Source organism: Hyla sarda, chromosome 7 (assembly GCF_029499605.1).
Source record: "Hyla sarda isolate aHylSar1 chromosome 7, aHylSar1.hap1, whole genome shotgun sequence".
In the NCBI taxonomy this organism is placed as follows: domain Eukaryota; kingdom Metazoa; phylum Chordata; class Amphibia; order Anura; family Hylidae; genus Hyla; species Hyla sarda.
The window spans coordinates 232,361,930-232,383,134 of NC_079195.1; the positions used below are offsets into that span (position 1 = coordinate 232,361,930).

At 42.5% G+C, this 21,205-nt stretch overlaps 1 protein-coding gene, 1 long non-coding RNA gene and 1 other non-coding gene across 7 annotated transcripts in view; 2 read left to right on the forward strand and 1 right to left on the reverse strand.

Moving 5' to 3' along the window:
- ST3GAL3 (ST3 beta-galactoside alpha-2,3-sialyltransferase 3) overlaps positions 1 to 21,205 on the forward strand; it is a 298,525-nt gene that overhangs the window by 193,920 nt on the left and 83,400 nt on the right. For all 5 annotated transcript variants that reach the window (XM_056533074.1, XM_056533073.1, XM_056533075.1 and 2 more), the window contains one exon: positions 5,469 to 5,561. In XM_056533074.1, the coding sequence (XP_056389049.1) occupies positions 5,469 to 5,561 (93 nt within the window). The remainder of the gene's footprint in view (positions 1 to 5,468; positions 5,562 to 21,205) is intronic.
- LOC130283486 (uncharacterized) lies at positions 10,073 to 20,055 on the reverse strand. Its single transcript, XR_008846716.1, has 3 exons — positions 19,615 to 20,055; positions 12,952 to 13,100; positions 10,073 to 10,217 (listed from the first exon to the last, which is right to left on the reverse strand). It is a non-coding gene; the product is annotated as an uncharacterized LOC130283486 (long non-coding RNA).
- LOC130283701 (small nucleolar RNA SNORA49) lies at positions 13,561 to 13,710 on the forward strand. The gene has a single exon (XR_008846813.1). It is a non-coding gene; the product is annotated as a small nucleolar RNA SNORA49 (small nucleolar RNA).

The window sequence follows — 21,205 nt, forward strand, 5'->3', positions numbered from 1 at the left end:
CACTTCAGTAATACAGGTAAAGAATACAGAACATGTAATACCTCCCTGTACTGTAGGGGGTGCTACCAGACACAAGTCAGTGTATACACTTCAGTAATACAGGTAAAGAGTACAGAACATGTAATACCTCCCTGTACTGTGGGGGGCGCTACCAGACACCAGTCAGTACATACACTTCAGTAATGCAGGTAAAGAGTACAGAACATGTAATACCTCCCTGTACTGTACGGGGGCGCTACCAGATACCAGTCAGTGCATACACTTCAGTAATGCAGGTAAAGAGTACAGAACATGTAATACCTCCCTGTACTGTGGGGGGCGCTACCAGACACCAGTCAGTACATACACTTCAGTAATGCAGGTAAAGAGTACAGAACATGTAATACCTCCCTGTACTGTAGGGGGCGCTACCAGACACCAGTCAGTACATACACTTCAGTAATACAGGTAAAGAGTACAGAACATGTAATGCCTCCCTGTACTGTAGGGGGCGCTACCAGACACTAGTCAGTCCATGCACTTCAGTAATACATGTGATTTACCAGTGAATGCCCATTCTGATTGGTCAGTTCTTCCAGCCATTGACACATTTCGCAGATCTGGACTGTCTATAGTATTGTATGTTGAGTCTGGTTTCAAGTTTGTATGGTGAAACTATTGTATGTTGAGGCCATTGTAAGTTGAGGGATCACTGTCCATCATAGGGTACGGTCCAACAAATTATGCCTGCCACAGTTTGCTCAGTCACAAAAATATCAAAAGATAGCCAAGACAGAAAAATTATCAAAAACGTATGTCTCCTTATTAGTACAAAAATGAATAAAACACATTAAAATAGGAAGATACAAGTTATAAATATATTGCCTGCATCCTGTAGGGGGAACGTTTATTGAAAGTCGTCATTACAAGTCATACAATAAATTACAATCATACATAGAGAGAAGTACAGTACATAATCACATAAACACATGCGAGGCGACAAATCTATGCAGCCGTGTACAAACAATCTTACATCTGCAACAAGTAATGGAACGGTCTATTCCACAGATAGCAGTGAAAATCCAACATGACATCTTACTAACAATCACTAGTCCAAGTGGACCTTAATAGACCGGACATGTGAAAAACTCCAATGTATGTTTCACCCACTTGGCTTCTTCAGGGGAGAATGGCTAACTGGGGAACAGCATGTTTGATATAGGGAGGCTGATCCAATCATACACAAATGTGCGGCACTTTTGTTCATTAATCCTACATCTGTATGGTATCAACCCTTATGTGAAAACGCACAAATGTGCAATCCTACTGGGTCCAGGTCTGTAGGGGTTACCGCTACCCCCCCCCCCCCCCCCCATACACTCCTGTGTACTTGTATACTCCTTATCCTATCCAGCGATGCATATGCAAATGTCTCCCCTTATTTATAAGTAAACACCCACCTACCACCTGCTCCGGACCATCCCTTATGTTTTGCCGGGTGAATGGTGTAAAATGGCCGTGAGTCACGTGTCAGTCACATGATTCGCTTGTCGCATGCTCTATTTTTTTCTCCGCACAATTCCAATCAGAATTTTTTTTTTTTAAGAGCTGAGGAACGTGCTCTTTATCGCCCAAGGTGCAAGAAAAAGTGAAAACGTGTCACACGGGGAAAAAAACGTTCACAAAAGCCCTTCTCCAACAGAAGAGAAGCCCCCAACAAACCTACCCTTCCCCTCCGGACCCAACGGCACCTGCAAGAGTCTGGGTTCGATGTCCCTTTTTGCCGAAGCTACTAAGGGACCACAAAAGCACTCGGCATCAACCTAGGTGTTAACCAAGGTGTCAGCCAAGGACCGTATACTGGGGGCAGATGCAGATCCTGAGAATATTCTTCATTTACCGTATATACTCGAGTATATACGGTAGGTGTCTGCCGTTTATATAGTTTGTAGGTCATTCTGTACAGATTTTTTTTTTCTGATACAGAACTCTAAATTCTGTTTCCCATCACATCTAAATTCTATCTGCACTAGAGGACACTTGCTAAGGATGGATTTATTGTTGAGTTCAATATCTAGAATCCCAACCACTGTCTCCAGCTTTTGTAAAACTACAACTCCCAGCATTCTCGGACAGCCATAGTGTACACTTTCACCTCAGGAAGGCACGGTTTCTAATTTGCATGTATTTTAATGAGATACATCATTTGCGCATTCCTTTTTTAAATAAGCACATTTAGGTGCCTCTGTGGCATATTGTGGTGTCCATACAGGCTCGCATGGTTCTGCACATTCCCCAGCTTTACATTGCCCCCGAAATCATGACCTTTTCTCTAGTCGGTTTTTCACATGACTGTCAGTGGTCTCCCCATCCAATTCCTTACATATACAGGGGTGTGGAAATTTAATAAAAATCTACTTGTCCCTCATGACGATCCACTTGTCCTGGGCAATTTTCTCTTTTACACTCTCGTTTATTCCTCCTCGCCCTATAATAGTCATAACTACCTACTATAATGATTCCTTTTAATTGTTCCATAACATATGCCCCGAAACAAAAACAAAAAAAAATATTGGTGAAGTGAAATTGAAATAGTAAAAGATAATTTAGCAAATTTCCATTGCAGGTAGGTGACCTTCACAAGGCGGCTTTCTCGGACCAATCACATTCTCAGGACTTCTGCCCCAGTGTATCCCGAGCAGGGGGGCTTCAGCTGTAAATTTTTCACCTGATGAAAGTTTATAATGGTTTCTAATTTGCATTTGTTTTAGTGAGATTGATCATTTGCGCATAACTTTTTTTAAATTAAGCACATTTAGGTGCATCTGTGAACCTATGACCAGGCCCATATATGAAGATCAAATAAATATTTAGAAAATGTTTTTTTTTATGATGCAAAAGTAGTTAAGTATTAAATACCAATACATATTTGGTATCACCACAATCCTACTGAGCCATAGAATAAAGTGATCATGTTATTAATGCCTCATGGTGAACGGCATAAATTCAACGTGCAAAAAGGTGTAAGTTTTTTCCCATTTCCCACCAGCCTATCAGGACATAAATCACCAGAATCCTCATTCATGGATGAACTAATGGGGCCCGGCTTACCTGCATCCCCTCGCTGTAGCCCCGGCAGATGGACGTTCCCCGTGACAGTAAAGCGTGACTCAAGCTGATTAGAAGTATTCTTGTACCACTTATAAAGTGCAGCTGCATCTATTTGTCCATAAATCAGACGTCCACGATCCACTTCACTTCTTGGCAGAGATTCAGCCCAGAACAGTATGTTTCATGGGTCATTTAAATCTCATTTTTACTTTTGAGGGCAAACAATAAAATATGGTGACATAATGATGAAAATTCAGCCGTTCGGCTTACGCCATTCTTTATTATGTTTATTGGATTTCCTATCTTTGGTATTTAACTCCTTGGTGTTCAGATATATATATAGACACACACATACCTGGAAAGGAATCACTTCATCTGAAGACAAAGATGCATAGATAGGGAGACGTTTCCTGGTATGAAAGGACCTTCACCCCAGAATGGATAAATCATGTTGCCTTCAGTTTACATCATCGACACGCATACATAACTTAGATTTCAGAGGAAATAGTATTACCAAATCCTGTTATCTGCGTTCACCATCTTGTGTCATGTACAGGGTTGACTTCAGAAGAATGTAATGCTGTTGCCGCTGCTCTTTAGCGGTTCTCATGACTTCCAGTTAGTCTTCACTATCAGATATAGGTGATTTCAGTAATGTTTCCACCGAAAGAGGTTTCTCCCGAGGGGTCAGAAGACGACATCAGGAATTGTTCTGATGAACAGGTTGAGCACAATCAGGAAACTTCTGCTGATTACAACACTGAGGTCCAACATCAGCAAATCCGTGGCATGCTCTTAGTGGATTTTAAGCTGTGTCTGTTTAGTCGGTTTTAGGATTTGTATATCCTTTCTGCTATGTGTCTGTTCACTATGTGTTTTCTCTTGTATCCGTTTATATGAGGTTCTGTGTTTTATATTTCTGTTTTCCTACTGGGCCAGCATCCTGACCAAACGGTGGAGTGTGCCGCTGGCCAGTAGTCTATTGGGATTTATTATTAATGGCTACTCCTATAGTGGAGTGGAGTGTCCCGTTTGTGTGCCCAGTGTGAACAGTGTCCTATGTTTGCATCCCTGTTACCGTTCAATGGGGACTCCTTGTCTACTGGAGGTGTTCTAGGGATTGTGTTTCCTGTCTTGTGTTCAGTGTGAACAGGGTTCTATATTTATATCCTGTTGTATCCGTTTTCTGTGTTATCGCTCCATGGGCACATTCCTGTGTCTACTGGAGGCTCTGATCTAGATATCCCATTTACCTTTGTCCATGGGGACTCAGATAGTATTGTTATTCCTGTGTCTACCGGAGGGTTTTCTAGGGGATTAAGCTTATGCCTGTTTTGTTCTGGAGTCTGTTCAGACTAATCCGTTTTCCTGTCTGGTGTGTTGAACTTCAGTAATGTTTATTAGTTCTTTATCCAGATCTTTGGAGTTTTGTTCATGACCGCTTATCTATAGAGTCCTCTGTTCATGACCACTGAGTCCTCTGTTCATCTCCGCTGATTTAGTGTCCTCTGTGCTGCTCACTGATCTGTGTTCTCTGAACTTATACTATAGAGTTCTATGTTCTGTTATGTTTCTGGTTTGTGACTGACTATTTATTGGTATGTGTTTTTATTAGGCCCCTGCACTTTAGTTCAGGAAGGGACCGGTGCCTAGTTGTCGATCCACTGGTTAGGGTGGATGGGCAAGTTGGCAGGGAGAGAAGTTTTAGGGTCAGTTTAGGGCTCACTCTCCCTGTCCCCTCGTCGATCCCTGACAGATAGCAGGACAATATAACATCCCCCATGGTCAAATTGATTCATTGATTGGCTCTAGGGGAACTACAAGTATTTATCCTGTTTCATTGGGTCATAATTCCTGCAGAATGATTTTGTAACCTAGTGGAATCTATGCCATGTCAAACTGCTATGGTTCCGAAAACCAAAGTCCAACATGCTCTAATAAAGGGGTCATTTAGTATATATGGGCACTGTCAGGGCTGCTGCTAGTGGTTGTCACCTTTAGAAATCTAGGCGCGATCAGAATCAGTGTAAGTCATGTGATGTATTTTCAATGTTATTCCTTCTATAATTTTCATTTATCTGTATGTAAACTGCTCAATGGTGTTCAGAGGCGACCATCGACTTTATCCATGCAGGACTCTTGTATTGGGGTTTTCTTCATTCATCCTTCTGATCACTGGCAAGGTATTTTTTAGGAAAAGGGTTCTGATTAGAATTCTGTAAAATTTTGTTGACTGGGAGCTGTTTTTATAACGTTTGCAGATATGTATTTCTCATGGAGTTTTTTTTTATATTTTTTTTTCCGTTTTCCTGTCTTTTCGTTTTCTTCATCTTTGTTAATTATATTTGTTTTGTGTTTCTTTTTTTTTTTTTTTCCAGATCAGCAGAAATTGCAATCAAGTATGCAAACTTATCAGAGGGCATTTGCAAGCCGGGATATGCGTCTGCAATGATGGCTGCCATCTTCCCAAAGTAAGCAGGTTGTCTTTACATCATGTTTGTTATGGGCCTTTCTCTTTGGAAACCTTTGTATACTTTTTTCTATCCTCATTAATGGACACACCACCATCTTGCTGTATGTTGGAGACATCGGGACAGATGAGTGGGCTGGCCATTACAATTGTATGAAATAATGGTGCATAATATGTTTGGTGTTAGTCACAATGGTGCATAATATGTTTCGTGAGACACATTTGGTGAGACACATTTTTCTGAATTTTTTCACATAAGAACCATTAATTTGGTTTCTCACGCTAACTAAAAGAACTCTTATTCTCTTCCTTTACAACCTTTCTCCCTGTGACCCTCTCCCCACAATAAGAGTTTGGAGGTTCATCTCCCCAATGGTATTTGGTAACCTCATCCGATTCAATATCCAACCACAGATATGACGGTTGTTGTAGTGAACAATAGGCCTCTCTTCTGTGGATAACGCCGCCTATACTATTGGGTGATTTTATCTCTTTGGGGTCAGTCGTATCCGGCGCAAGTTTATAGACCATGAAAGAAATGCATCTTTGTGCAGATGGAGCCCAGAGGCAATGACTAATAGATATGTAATATTCCTATATGAGGCATGTGCGTGACCCGCTAGATTGTCAGCTCTGGAGAACAGAGTTTAGTTTCAGCTTTATGAGTGATCTTGTTTCTTTGTCCAGGTTTGCTCCTGTGTGTAGGTTCTCGATCACAATCTGTATAGAATAATTTTTTTCTGATTCAGACGTGTTACTACTAGATTACCAAAAGATCTTAAAACTTTAGTTTTTTAAATGTATCTGGAACTGCCTCAGGGGTAAGAAAAAAAGTAATTGTGTTTGGAATAAGATGATCGGCTGAATAATAACTTGAAATTTGTATTGTAAACAGAAGCTTGGTATCAGTTCTTTTATAGGATACGTTCACACAGGCGGATCTTTAGTGAGTTTTCCCGCTGCGGTTTTAGTCGTGGGTGGCTTTCCAAGGTGAATTTTCTTCAACAATAAATCTGCAGCAGACCCGATTGAAAGCCAAGCTCACAATCTAATCTCCTATCATATAATGTATCACTCCCATCATCCCTGACCCCAGGAGATCACAATCTAATCTCCTATCATACAATGTATCACTCCCATCATCCCTGACCCCAGGAGCTCACAATCTAATCTCCTATCATACATTGTTTCACTCCCATCATCCCTGACCCCAGGAGCTCACAATCTAGTGTCCTATCACATACAATGTATCACTCCCATCATCCCTGACCCCAGGAGCTCACAATCTAATCTCCTATCATATACAATGTATCACTCCCATCATCCCTGACCCCAGGAGCTCACAATCTAATCTCCTATCACATACAATGTATCACTCCCATCATCCCTGACCCCAGGAGCTCACAATCTAATCTCCTATCATACAATGTATCACTCCCATCATCCCTGACCCCAGGAGCTCACAATCTAATCTCCTATCATACAATGTATCACTCCCATCATCCCTGACCCCAGGAGCTCACAATCTAATCTCCTATCTCATACAATGTATCACTCCCATCATCCCTGACCCCAGGAGCTCACAATCTAATCTCCTATCTCATACAATGTATCACTCCCATCATCCCTGACCCCAGGAGCTCACAATCTAATCTCCTATCATACAATGTATCACTCCCATCATCCCTGACCCCAGGAGATCACAATCTAATCTCCTATCACATACAATGTATCACTCCCATCATCCCTGACCCCAGGAGATTACAGTCTAATCTCCTATCATACAATGTATCACTCCCATCATCCCTGACCCCGGTAGCTCACAATCTAATCTCCTATCATACAATGTATCACTCCCATCATCCCTGACCCCAGGAGCTCACAATCTAATCTCCTATCATACAATGTATCACTCCCATCCTCCCTGACCCCAGGAGCTCACAATCTAGTCTCCCTGCACAATCTGTTGTTCCCTTTATTAGTTAGTACCAGATACAGCTGAACGTGTGAAGTAATAGATGAAGGATACAATGAGGTCCATGAATCTTCTCAGCAGAGTAAACACATGCCGTTTATTTTGAGAGGATGAAGTACGGCACATATGGGAACGGTTTACTGAGCGTTGGGAATAAACTTATAGAATAAACATACAATATCACATTTATATGAGTTGGGGAGAGAAGCAGTGCAGTGTAGCCTCTGAAAGCCTCAAGTCCCAGCAGACACATCTGATATGGCGGATCAGCCTTCAGCCTCCCATACTGTCTCTTCTGTTTCTTTACAATGGTGAATCTTCCTTCTTCAGTGTTTTCTACTTTTCATCAGTGTTGTCTCTTGGTATTTTGGGTTGATTGGTGCCGCTTCATTATATGGACCATAACCAAAAGGTGTAGACACCATAGATGCAGCTCCTACAGGTGCTATGGTGTCCATGGATTCGAGACCTTCTCTCCATTCACAATGAGTGATGATTGGAGAAGCCAAGCACTCGACCGACAAACAACTGCGTGAGAACACCCATGAGAACTACAGTGGTCCCTAAAGTTACAATATTAATGGGCTCCAGGACGAACATTGTATGTTGAGACCTTAACTCTATGGAGACTTGGTAATTGGTTTTGAAAATGTCATCCAAAAACAGGAAAAAGTGAAGATTAAAGAAAAATAAGTAGATAACTAATATATCAAGTCCTTCCATATAAAAGTAAGAAAGATCTGCTGGGAGCTGTAATGACTGTCTATGTAGCGGACAGAAGCTTCTTTGTGGTCCTGTACAGTACACAGTGTCCTAAAAAGGTAATGGAGCCGCCCTTACCTGGTGTCCAAAGGAGCAGCTAACCCTGGCACAGGTGAAGAGTACAGAACATGTAATACCTCCCTGTACTGTAGGGGACGCTACCAGACACCAGTCAGTGCATACACTTCAGTAATACAGGTAAAGAGTACAGAACATGTAATACCTCCCTGTACTGTAGGGGGCGCTACCAGACACCAGTCAGTGCATACACTTCAGTAATACAGGTAAAGAGTACAGAACATGTAATACCTCCCTGTACTGTAGGGGGCGCTACCAGACACCAGTCAGTGCATACACTTCAGTAATACAGATAAAGAGTACAGAACATGTAATACCTCCCTGTACTGTAGGGGGCACTACCAGACACCAGTTAGTGCATACACTTCAGTAATACAGGTAAAGAGTACAGAACATGTAATACCTCCCTGTACTGTAGGGGACGCTACCAGACACCAGTCAGTACATACACTTCAGTAATACAGGTAAAGAGTACAGAACATGTAATACCTCCCTGTACTGTAGGGGGCGCTACCAGACACCAGTCAGTGCAAACGCTTTAGTAATACAGGTAAAGAGTACAGAACATGTAATACCTCCCTGTACTGTAGGGGGCGCTACCAGACACCAGTCAGTGCATACACTTCAGTAATACAGGTAAAGAGGAGTACAGAACATGTAATACCTGCCTGTACTGTAGGGGGCGCTACCAGACACCAGTCAGTGCATACGCTTCAGTAAGGCTACATTCACACCTCGTTTTCAGTCTACGGTTGCCGGATCCGGCTGGCGGAGGGGAAAACCGGGCGCTCCCATACCCCAGCCGGACCGGTGCTGAAATCCATTTACTTTAATAAGCCGACCGGTCGGCTCATTTTTGACCCGTATCCGGTTTTGTCACCAGACCTATGTATCCCAGGGTCTTAGGTCCGCCAGAAAACCGCACACAATAAAAATATTGTATGTTGAGGCCATTGTAAGTTGAGGCGTCACTGTACTAGGTTTAAGGCAGGAATTCCTATATTTGTGACCCAGGATGGAGGCTCCATTTATCTCTGGTCTTCCATTTGAGTAAATGATCAGTTGAAAGTAGATATACTGTAGTCTAACACCTTGATGGTGGCAAAAAGGACACTTTTGGGCTTTGCTGGATGAATGTGGATCTGTGGATATGTTTTGCGTATGGACTGTGAGCTTTTCCGGCACAGATACCAAACATATTGACATAAACTGATGTGAACAGAGCCTTATCCAGATAATTCCAGTAGACACAATCACCTCGACAGGGGCATCAGGAACCTTAAAGGGGTACTCCGGTGCTTACACATCTTATCCCCTATCCAAAGGATACGTCACACGCCGCCGGCCGTGCGGTCGACCGTAATCAGACCCGGAGCGAGCACGCTCCGGGGACTGATTACAAACGGGGTGCCGCGTGCATGATCACGTGGGTCCCCAGCAGCGGGACACCCGCGATCAGGCATCTTATCCCCTATCCTTTGGGGAATACCCCTTTAAAATTATGGCAGTGTCCTGTCTTCATGTACAGTACCATAGTAGGTATAAGAGCATCGGAACCTCATATGTTATATACCTCTACAGCTCAGTACGTTGTTTTATCTTTCCTCTGGAATGTTCTATTATTTTTAGAGCAGAAGATCAAGCTTATATTCGAAGGAAATACATATTGGTTTAATAGAACCGTGAACCCCGGATGACAGGCAGGTTGAGTTAAATTGGTTACATGCTCCATTAGAAGACATTGCCCCATGACTTGGTAATTTCCTGACATTTAACAATTACTGCTCTCTTAAGAGAAAGAACAGATCCGTTTTCCAGTTGCTGGATGTTGGTAGGCGAAACCTGAAATAAATAAAAAACAAATGTGTTTTCAGATGGTCCCTCCACATCCCACATGAGATGGATGGGGTCTAATGACTTTGGGGGAGGATAGGAGCACGTTCACCCTTTGCTGAATACAAAGCAGAGACTATAAAATGAAATTCCACCATCTATTATTCTAAATTTTACTGACAGCACAAGAGGCGTCTTCCACCAGTTTTTCCTGGTCATTGACGTGGTCAAGAAGTCTAAGGAGAGGATGACAATAAGGAAGATAAAGAGTAGAAGAGTCAGACCTGATAACACGCGCCGCTAATCAAAGGCTTCACAGCGGCCATTCCTTATGAGTAATGGAGGTCAAGGGTTCATGGAGCACCGTCACTAATTCAATTTAGAACGACCTCTGAAGAATACATCACCCCGGTAATACCTGGACAGCTGTCAGATGAGTATGGACAGCACCACTGGGACACCATGATAGACCGCTCAAAGAGCAGAAGATATATTCAAAGAGGTCTTTATCAGTAAACATGATGGAGTGGTATTTTAGGCAGCAGCTGTATTTCAGAGATGTCTCAGGTTAAACCAGATTTCACACAATTTATAGTACACTTAAATAAGAGCAGGTGTGTAGACCTGTATTCTCCATGTGAGACATTAGGCAACAACAACTCTTCACGGGTTCTTAAATTCTATTGAATTCTAGATGGTTCAATCATCTGTTTTAAAGCAAAAAAAAATAAAAAAGTAATTTTTTTTTCTGTTACCAGAAAACACAATATGGCGTTCACACAACTGCTCACCTTCCTCTGCAGCCACCGGATTTTGGTTTGGTCCTCCACAAGGCGTCCACTACTAACTGCTGGTTCCCCCTGCATTGTCCTCCCTTCCGCCGATATCCTTGTCCTTCTGGGCACACTTAGTGGCTCTCCTTAGTGTTCACTAATACTCTCCATCATCTACTAATGTTCTGGCACCAAACCTTATTTATAGGATCCCCTCAGTAAACATTACCGCTCTGGCACAGGGCTCATCTGATAACCACATAGCTGCATTTCTGATTTGGTTCCCGGTTCTGGCCTGGCTCATTTCCTGACCATTCTTTTTATTTTCTATCTGCCATAACCAAACTCCACCTGCCCTGGCCGTGGCTGGAACGACCACATCTCCTGCCTGTTCCTACTGTACCACACTTGGATATATCATCCTTTGCTGATCACTGAACATATCAATTGGTGTACACCTGCAACATTTTATGTGCAATGTGTTCTTACTTTGCGCCTTTCACCGAAATTACCTAATTTTGCGTTATTTTTATGTCTTCTGCACAGGTTTTAGCATTTTTCTTGTTTAGCGCTTCCAGGGGGCGTGGTTAACAGATGCACAGTTGTTGCGATGAATCTATTACATGCATAACTGTTATTTTTGTATGTTAAAGTGACCCCTAGCTTAGGAATGTGTGTGTGATCGTTTTACCATTTTTTGCCCCATTTAGGGCCTTCCTATCATTTTTGATGTTCGTCACATAATACATTTTGCGCAGCAACTGGAAAACCCACACACTTGTACAGCAGGTTTCGTATTGTGCAAAAACCAGTGCTGGTTGATAAATCCCCCCCCCCCCCCTATGTTCCTGTCACGTGTTAACCTGGTAAGTCAGGGATACTCCTTCTACGAGGAATCCTTCAGCGTTATCAGCTGTAATCTGCGGGGAAACCACAGTGCGCACTTGTTTTCCCTGAGAGGATTTGATCTAGAGAGTAACCCCTTCACACTGTACTATGGGGGCCCAATAATCACATGAGATCTCTTCTGTTTCGTCTTATTCTTCCTGACATCTCACGGCTCCCTAGTGATCTCAGTCTGGCTACAGATAGTCGTGGTCATGCTTCTGACTGAACTCTGCTGCCCGCAAAGCTCAGGGGAATTCTGGGACAATTTCCAGTCCTAATGGGAGCCGCTTGAGGCCGTATAATGAGTCCGCTGTATAAGTGAATACAGACACCATCGATGCATTGTATGTCCAGTGCTGCCCGGCAGTCAGGAATTTAGAACCTTGCAAACCTTTTACCAAAGTCTTTTTACTTATTGTAGTTGAGATCATCTTGTTTTCCCGCACAAACTCTTCCCATCTGCTAATTCAGAATATTTCATAAAGTGGGTGTTGGTAATGAATTAACCCCTTCCTGACATGAGATGTATCTTTACATTGTAATGTTGCCCTCTCCATGCACAGCCGATGCGTGATATATATAGTACAGCTGACACCGGCCATCAACTGCCAGGATTGTAGTTATCTTAATTGTGACTATAATATCTAAGGGGTTAGACAGCAGGGGGCGCCCCCTTCTGGTATAAAAATAGGCCCCCTGCGACCCAATCAGAAGGTAAAAAGAGAATATGGCCTGTACGTTTTTATGTTTAACATTTTTCAAATCATTTTTGGTGCTGTTATTTCTAGATTTCTATTTTATTCCCTAATTGATAAAATAATAATGAAATCTTACAATATATTAATTCTCACCACTAGGCCCAAAACTAAGCTGTAACTACCCGTTCTGTCTGTGATGATGAGGAGGAGCCTGCTGGAAAGTGATCTGTACAGCATTACAGTGAAAGGAGACAGCAGTAGAACTAGAAGACAATAGGAGCTTAGCCTCCCCAATCCCTGTCGATAGAAAAGACAATAGGAGCTCAGCCTCCCACTCTCTGCAAATATAGAAAAGAAAATAGGAGATAAGCACACCCCTCCTACCTAGGACGACTCCCTGCACAGGTCACAGAGCTTGCTTACAATCCTTCTCAGTACAAAGCATAAGGTGTAGAGATTGTGTCTATGTCCATGGGTCCTTCGGTAAAGCATATCACTAAATGCTGTAAAAACAGCTCAGGCAAGATGGTCACCTACATGATAGTGTACAAAAAAATGTAATATAAATTTTTTTTAATATAAAAACAGATTGGAAAAAAAGAACATGTTTTAGTATCTAGCTGAGACATTCCTTTATGAAAAAACACTATGGTTTTGGTATTGCTGTAATTGTACTGACCTGGAGAAGAAGGTTAACGTATTTATATTGCACAGTACATGCTGTAAATAAATATATAAACCCCTTACACCTCTGTTGGTGGAAAAATATAAGTTATCTTGTAGGTGGAATGAGGAACAAATAAAAACAGAGTTTAAAAAATGTCTTTGTCAGAAAAGGGTTAAAGGGGTATTCCAGAGGTGGGGGGGGGGGGGATATGTTTTCAAAGCAACTGGTGACAGAAACTTATACAGATTTGTAAATTACGCAATAGCTGCTGAATGCCCTGAAGGAAGTCATGTAGTCTTTCCAGTCACACATGGTGCTCTCTGCTGCCACCTCTGTCCATATCAGGAACTGTTTTGCTATGGGGATTTTCTCCTGCTTTGAACATTTCCTGACATGGCCAGAGGTGGCAGAAGAGAGTACTGTGTCTCACTGGAATGACTACATGACTTCCTCCAGGGCATACAGCAGCTGATAAGTACTGGAAGGATTGAGAATTTTATACAGAAATAATTTACAAATCTATATGACTTTCTTTCACCAGTTTATTGAAAACCTTTTTTGTTTTCACCAGAATGCGCCTTTAATAGAATATGTAAACAAATAAAAAAGAGAAGGCCCAAGGAGGCGCCTAGTGCATTACCCTAAAAATTTTTGCAAAGACCCACGTAAAGTGGGGATACGTAAGGGGTCTAATGAATGGCCGCTCACCTCGAGCGTGTGATAATACGCATATAACCTCAATCTGAGGTAATGAAGGAATCCGTGCAAGACTACAGGTCTTCAGGATGGATCCAAAAAGGAGATCCTGTTGGTGAACTTAGTATTGGAAAAATTGACCTAGCATCAGGCGCTCGGGGATCCAGAGAGATCTCACAACCAGGTCATGGAGGTGGATAGGAATTCAAGCTTTATTAGTATACAACAACGCGTTTCGGGGTTAGTATACCCCTTCTTCAGATTGACAGATTTTAATAGAATATTACACTATTGACTATGTTATTGTGACCCCCTGTGTTGAGGCAGATGATGGGGTCACTATTGGACATCACCTGCCATTGAACATGTTAACGCTTTCTAGTAATGTTAGCGGCTGCCCCCCTTCTCCTCTCTATGACTGAACAGGGAGACTCCACATGTGCCCCGGGGCCGAGTCCATCCTAGGGCTGGAGCCACCAGAGGAAGACGAGTGCAGCAGAGGGGACACAAGAGGATGCAGATATCCAAATATTAGCATTCCTTCTGGCTTTATCTGACATTTCTCCAGCATATTAATGAACATGTGACAGGAAGACGCCGAGTAAATTCCAGATGTGCCCAAGATGCCTCGTCTTCTCTGTTCCCAGACTTGGTGACTCAGCTCTCTGGGTTTTCCTATGGAAATGTTTATGACCATTGATATCTGTGAAGGAGCGGGATGTAAAAATGATACTGTGTAAATAGAAGTACTATATCTGTACATGCTGGCAAGGAAGATGGGGATCTTGGTTATTTCTCTTCAGGATTGTGAACAGTCTTATCAGGTTTAATGGCGTCGCTCCTGGAGCCTGATGTGAACATAAACAAGAGTCCAATGTTCTCTAAAAAGTTTTTTTTTTTTTTTACCATTTTCCAAATTTCTGCTTGCTGTTAGGGAATGGAAACATTCAGAGGGTAAAATAAGAGTTTTTCTGTAAAATAAAGGGAATTTACTTATTTTGGTGCAAAACTAGTTCTGCACAATTTTCTGTGTGGGACGGCTAAAATAGGCCTTGTAATAAATTCCAGCTAAGGGCTCGTTCACGCGGCCGTCTGCCCCCGTTAATAAATGCCCATTATCAATCCCGTTTGCTTCCTGTTCAGTTTTTTTGGATGGGGAAAAGACAGTGCATGCAGTATTTTTTCTCCCATCCAAAATAACAGGATAAAAACAAATACTATAAATTTAACATTGAAATCTATGGCAAATGAATGAGCCTCTAATGTCATCTCTTTGCACCCAGTTTATAATATCCATAATTACTTATGAGCTCAGAAGAGGTGAAATCAGCAGACTCCTGCAGTGTTGTCGGACTACTACTACTCTCATCATGGAACAGACTTGTTTCCATGATGGGAGTAGTAGTTCCCCCAGCTGCAGCAGTCTGCGGGTGGCTGGGGAGATTACATTAGTGCTTGTTCTACTACCCCCATCATGGAACAGAGTCTGTTCCATGTTGGGGGTAATAGTACAGGGGATTGATTGAACCAGGTGTCACTTCTGAGACCCAATGCGATCAGAAATTATTAACCAGGGGAGCGGGTGGCATGCTCTGCTCCTCTGCGATGTATAGAGTGTTTTTACTTTAATTTTTTAATCCCCTGCTGGCAGCCCTGAATGGCTGGTACCGAGAAGCCATTCAGGGCTCCCGGTGGGGTTTTTAAAATGAAGATTGTGAGTGGCAGCGGGGGCCATATCTATATTAAAAGCAATATGCCCCCCAGCAGCGCATTTATAATAGACCCCCCACAGCGCTATGTGTGAAAAGAATTCTATCAGCAACGCATCGGGCCAGCAGCCGGCCATCCCGATGCACTGCTGATGGAATACTTTTCACACATAGCATTGCGGGGAATATGTATATAGATGCACTGGGGGGGCAGACATATAGCGTTATCTGGCCCCCACGGCACTTTTATATACATATGCCCACACAGCGCTATGTGTGAAAAGTATTCTATCAGCAGTGCATCTGCCAGGGAAGCGGCTGGCAGATGCGCTGCTGATAGAATACTTTTCACACATAGCGCTGCGGTGGCATATTATAATAAATGTGCTGCGGGGGTACATTATAAATGTGCTGCAAGGGGGGGGGGGGTACATTATAAATGCACTGCGGGGGGTATATTATTAATGTGCTGGGGGGCTAGATATATAGCTTGTCCTCCACAGTGCTTTTAATATAGATATGGCCCCTACATTTTAAAAACCCCACCGTGAGCCCTGAATGGCTCCTCGGTACCGGCCATTCAGGGCTCCCTGTGGGGGATTTAAAAATGAAAGTAAAAACACTTTATACATCGCAGAGGAGCGGAGCATGCCGCCCGCTCCCCTGCTTAATAACTTCTGATTGCATCTGGTCTCAGAAGTGGGACCCGGTGCGATCAATCCCTTATCCCATGTACTACTACCCCCAACATGGAACAGACTCTGTTCCATGATGGGGATAGTAGTACAAGCACTAATGTAGCCTCCCCAGTTGCCCGCAGACTCTCGCATCCAGGAACTACTACTCCAATCATGGAAAGAAGTCTGTTCTATGATGGGAGTAGTAGTAGTCCCGGCTGCGGGTGTCTGTAGGTGACTGACTTTTCATACTATCGGATGAAAAACTTAGGCAAAAGGATGCCACAGAATGTCATCCGTTTGCATCCATTAGTAGTATGGTCCGTTTAGGAGGCAGTGACGGGAGAAAAGCGGGATGGAAGTAAACGGTTGTGTGAACATAGCCTAATAGTAATGTGCAATATTACATTGCCATTTGGTTCACAAAACTGTGCACCTGGTGTGCATTCTACACTTTCCTAGAAGAGCTATGTTAAATGAATGGTAAAGTCGCAATTTTAACCAAAAGTTGCGGATTCTCTGTGCTAACAGGGTTGATTACCTTAAAGTAAACTTTGCGCAGTTAGGTATGGGTGATCAGGGGTAGCATGAGATCTCAATTTTGTATCAAAAGATATGACGTGAAACCACGCCCACTTTGCCCACTAAACACGCCCTCTGACGCACACAGCACAGTCTTAGTAAATGGCTCAAAAATGCCAGGACACATGACGGACACCCACTACCTGCTCTGACACATTGTAGAAAAGTCAGAAGAGATATTTATAGATGAACCTGAGTCTACACTCGATACATTGTTCCAAACCCAATGCTTAGAACTTGCAAGCGCCTCAGCCAATGTGGGTAAATAAGTAGGTATTCCCTGGCATAAGCAGCGCCATTAGCTTCTTATGTCCAGGATAGTGGAGACAATGGGATGATTAACCATTTATGTAAACATTGTTGAGGGTTTTTCCCATTTCATTAATGTATCCTCTATCCATTATGTCTGGATGCTACTTTAGCCAGCATTCATGTACCAGATGCAGACACGGCCGGATGGAAAGAAGTTAACAATAGAATGTTTAGGGATTGCGGAGGCGAGCGTGCATGAGCCAACAAGATGGACATCACTTTCTGCACATTTCATACCGATGGTAAATACGTTCAGAAGTCCTACAGGCGACCACTTTACCAACATTAGTGATGACAATTCAGCCTATGGTCCGAAACAATAGTCAGAGCAAAGGAATGATTTGCATTATATTAGTGTTGCAGTTTCTGATCTGATTCTGATGTGATCATACACATGAAGCAATGAATGTGTGACATTCGCAGAGGAGGAAATCTTGAAATATTTGCAGGATAAGACTACGCAGGAAGTGTTTGTAGTCTGTTACCATGGAGACACAAAACTAAAGAACATTTTTTATCAAAACTCAATTATTTTAACTGCATTGTAGCAAAAAAAAATATATATATATATAGAAAAGTTTAGATATTTTTTTTTTTATTGTGCAGCTATGAGAAAGATCATACCAAGGACAGAAGCACAGAAGTCCCTGGGAATTCTGCCTCTTCTATTTGACATTCACTCTATATATATACAATGACCTGTATACAAAATTTTATTTCATAGCCCATTTATCTATTATTTCTACTGCTCTTTTCTCATAATTAGCCCCTGCGCCGGATTATGAGAAAAGTACAATAATCTGGAATTATCACAGATTTGTCATGGTGCAGGACCACTGGCAGCAAGTATCAGAAACGCGTTGGAATGAGCTGAGGATGACCGGCGGTTTATGAGGCATCATTGGATACTGAATCGTTGACATATTGTGATTAATGGAATCATCCCTGTGAAGTAAAATGTAGCTAGATCAGACTCATGGGAAGGATCACAGGGATAGAGAAATATCATTTCACTCTGAATTATTGTAGTGTTCTGCGTATTCACACGGCTGCTGGTCCAAGCCAAACCAATAACTAGGAAAGGTCAGGAATGTGGGAAACCTCCCCAACATCTCTTCACAGGGAAAATACCTTGTTTTTTTATAGAAATATTATGAGACACTAAAAAAAGCAAAAAAATTTCAAGAGCATAAAAATGTGCAAACTAAACATGGAATGAAAATGTTTACTAAACACAAGAGAAGGAGGGAAACACCCGACTGAATGTCCAAAGCCTGAACACTGCTGTACACCAAAACTGTTACATCCTGTATTATACTCCAGAGCGGCGCTCACTATTCTGCTGGTGAGGTCTCTGTGTACATACATTACATTACTTATCCTGTACTGATCCTGAGTTATATCCTGTATTATACTCCAGAGCTGTACTCACTATTCTGCTGGTGAGGTCACTGTGTACATACATTACATTACTTATCCTGTACTGATCCTGAGTTATATCCTGTATTATACTCCAGAGCTGTACTCACTATTCTGCTGGTGAGGTCACTGTGTACATACATTACATTACTTATCCTGTATTGATCCTGAGTTATATCCTGTATTATACTCCAGAGCTGTACTCACTATTCTGCTGGTGAGGTCACTGTGTACATACATTACATTACTTATCCTGTACTGATCCTGAGTTATATCCTGTATTATACTCCAGAACTGTACTCACTATTCTGCTGGTGAGGTCACTGTGTACATACATTACATTACATATCCTGTACTGATCCTGAGTTATATCCTGTATTATACTCCAGCGCTGTACTCACTATTCTGCTGGTGAGGTCACTGTGTACATACATTACATTACTTATCCTGTACTGATCCTGAGTTATATTCTGTATTATACTCCAGAGCTGTACTCATTATTCTGCTGGTGAGGTCACTGTGTACATACATTACATTACTTATCCTGTACTGATCCTGAGTTATATCCTGTATTATACTCCAGAGCTGCACTCACTATTCTGCTGGTGGAGTCATCGTGTACATACATTATTTATTTCCCTGAAGTATAGGGGCTCGGCTTAGCTGTTAAGGGACTGGATAGTGACATCCTTGATGACAACCAGGGCTGTGAGCCAGGCTGACCAGATAGATGGGTTTTTCGCAGTTAGTAGTCGCTCTTTGATGTGGTCGAACTTCATTTGATGGACCCTGAATTAATCAGCTATGAATGTAAATGACCATTCCTGCAAATAATTAACTTGGAAGGGTTCCTAACAAACAGGGCTTCATAACAAACAGGGCGTTGTGTTATGTAACACATGATCCCCATCGCTGGGTAGAGACACATGTCCAGGCGTTGGGTTGTGGCGCCGGACAGCTGTGTTTTTGTTAGTTTTTAAATTACCGAATTCTCCTCATTTCCCTCAGTTTATCGTTGCCGGTGAACTGCGTTTCCCAGATCAGCATCTGCGTGGATTTTGTGCTGTGGGGTCATCGTCTATGACGTCGTTGTCTGTTTTTGAAGCTCCTTCTCCTGTTAACCTTGTGTCGTTTTATTCGTGTCATTATCTCGCAGTATGAACCTGTTTCAGCAGAGATAAGACATAATACACACTCAGCACCGGCCGCTCCTGACCTTCTCTCAAGGGTTTCAGCCCAGAATGGATGACGGAAGGTTTGCGGTTCAGATGCAATTCACAGGTCATTGTTTGGCTGTGCAGAACAGCGGAGGAGCTGATGATCAGCGTTGTGGATGATCAGCACTATAGATCAGACAGGGGGATCCAGGACTTTAGACCCTTAATCTAAAGGGGAAAAAAGGGAGAGCGCTTCTTGGTGTAATAAAAGAGAGATACTCAGTATAAAAATGAAATGAGACAGCAGCTCACCAGATTTGGTTGTGTAACATCAAACACAACAATGGTAGGCGCATAAAGAGGTAGTGTATCCGCAGCCCTCCGGCAAGGTATTCAATCGGTCTGGCTTCAAGGAGAATGCCGGCTCCACGTGGCGCAGGATACAAAAGGAATGGAGATCAGATCAAATCAAGGTTTCCCAAGATGCAACGCGTTTCGCTGCAGGAAAGCAGCTTCATCAGGCATGGCTTGCCATTTTAGACCCTTAAAGGGATATTCCAGGCAAAACCTTTTTTTTATATATATCAACTGGCTCCGGAAAGTTAAACAGATTTGTAAATTACTTCTATTAAAAAATCTTAATCCTTCCAATAGTTATTAGCTTCGGAAGTTTTCTGTCTAACTGCTCAATGAAGATGTTACGTCCCGGGAGCTGTGCATGATGGGAGAATATCCCCATAGGAACTGCACAGCTCCCGAGACGTGAGTCATCAGAGAGCAGTTAGACAGAAAATAACAACTCAACTTCAGAAGCTAATAACTATTGGAAGGATTAAGATTTTTTTAATAGAAGTAATTTACAAATCTGTTTAACTTTCCGGAGCCAGTTGATATATTAAAAAAAGTTTTGGCCTGGAATACCCCTTTAAGACTGTCTTGGGAGTGAAGATTGTACTGACCATGGGAAACTGGGACTATACCCACTTTAAATCTTTAATTTTGACATGACTATCTTCTCCGCTGTTTGGCTCTTATGAGGATTTTTTAGATAAGCATAGGCCATGCCTATAGTACATTTAGGATTACATCTCTCTTATTGATTTGAAAGGATAGATTAGCACAGTATTTACCAACCAGGATGCCTCCAGCTGTTGCAAACTACAACTTGCAGCATGCCCGGACAGCCTTTGGCTGTCCGGGCATGCTGCGAGTTGTAGTTTTCCAACAGCTGGAGGCACTTTGGTTGGGAAACACTGGACTAACAAGTGGTGGGTCTTCCTGTTCTGTTATGGAGAGGGGGACCATTGCCAGAAAAGTTTCCCTTTTTTTCTATGGGAAACCCCTTTACTTTATGACCATTTGTGTTGCTGGGCACAATGGGTGCTTCCCAGTGTCCAGGCTTTTTCCCCTGTGTCATAG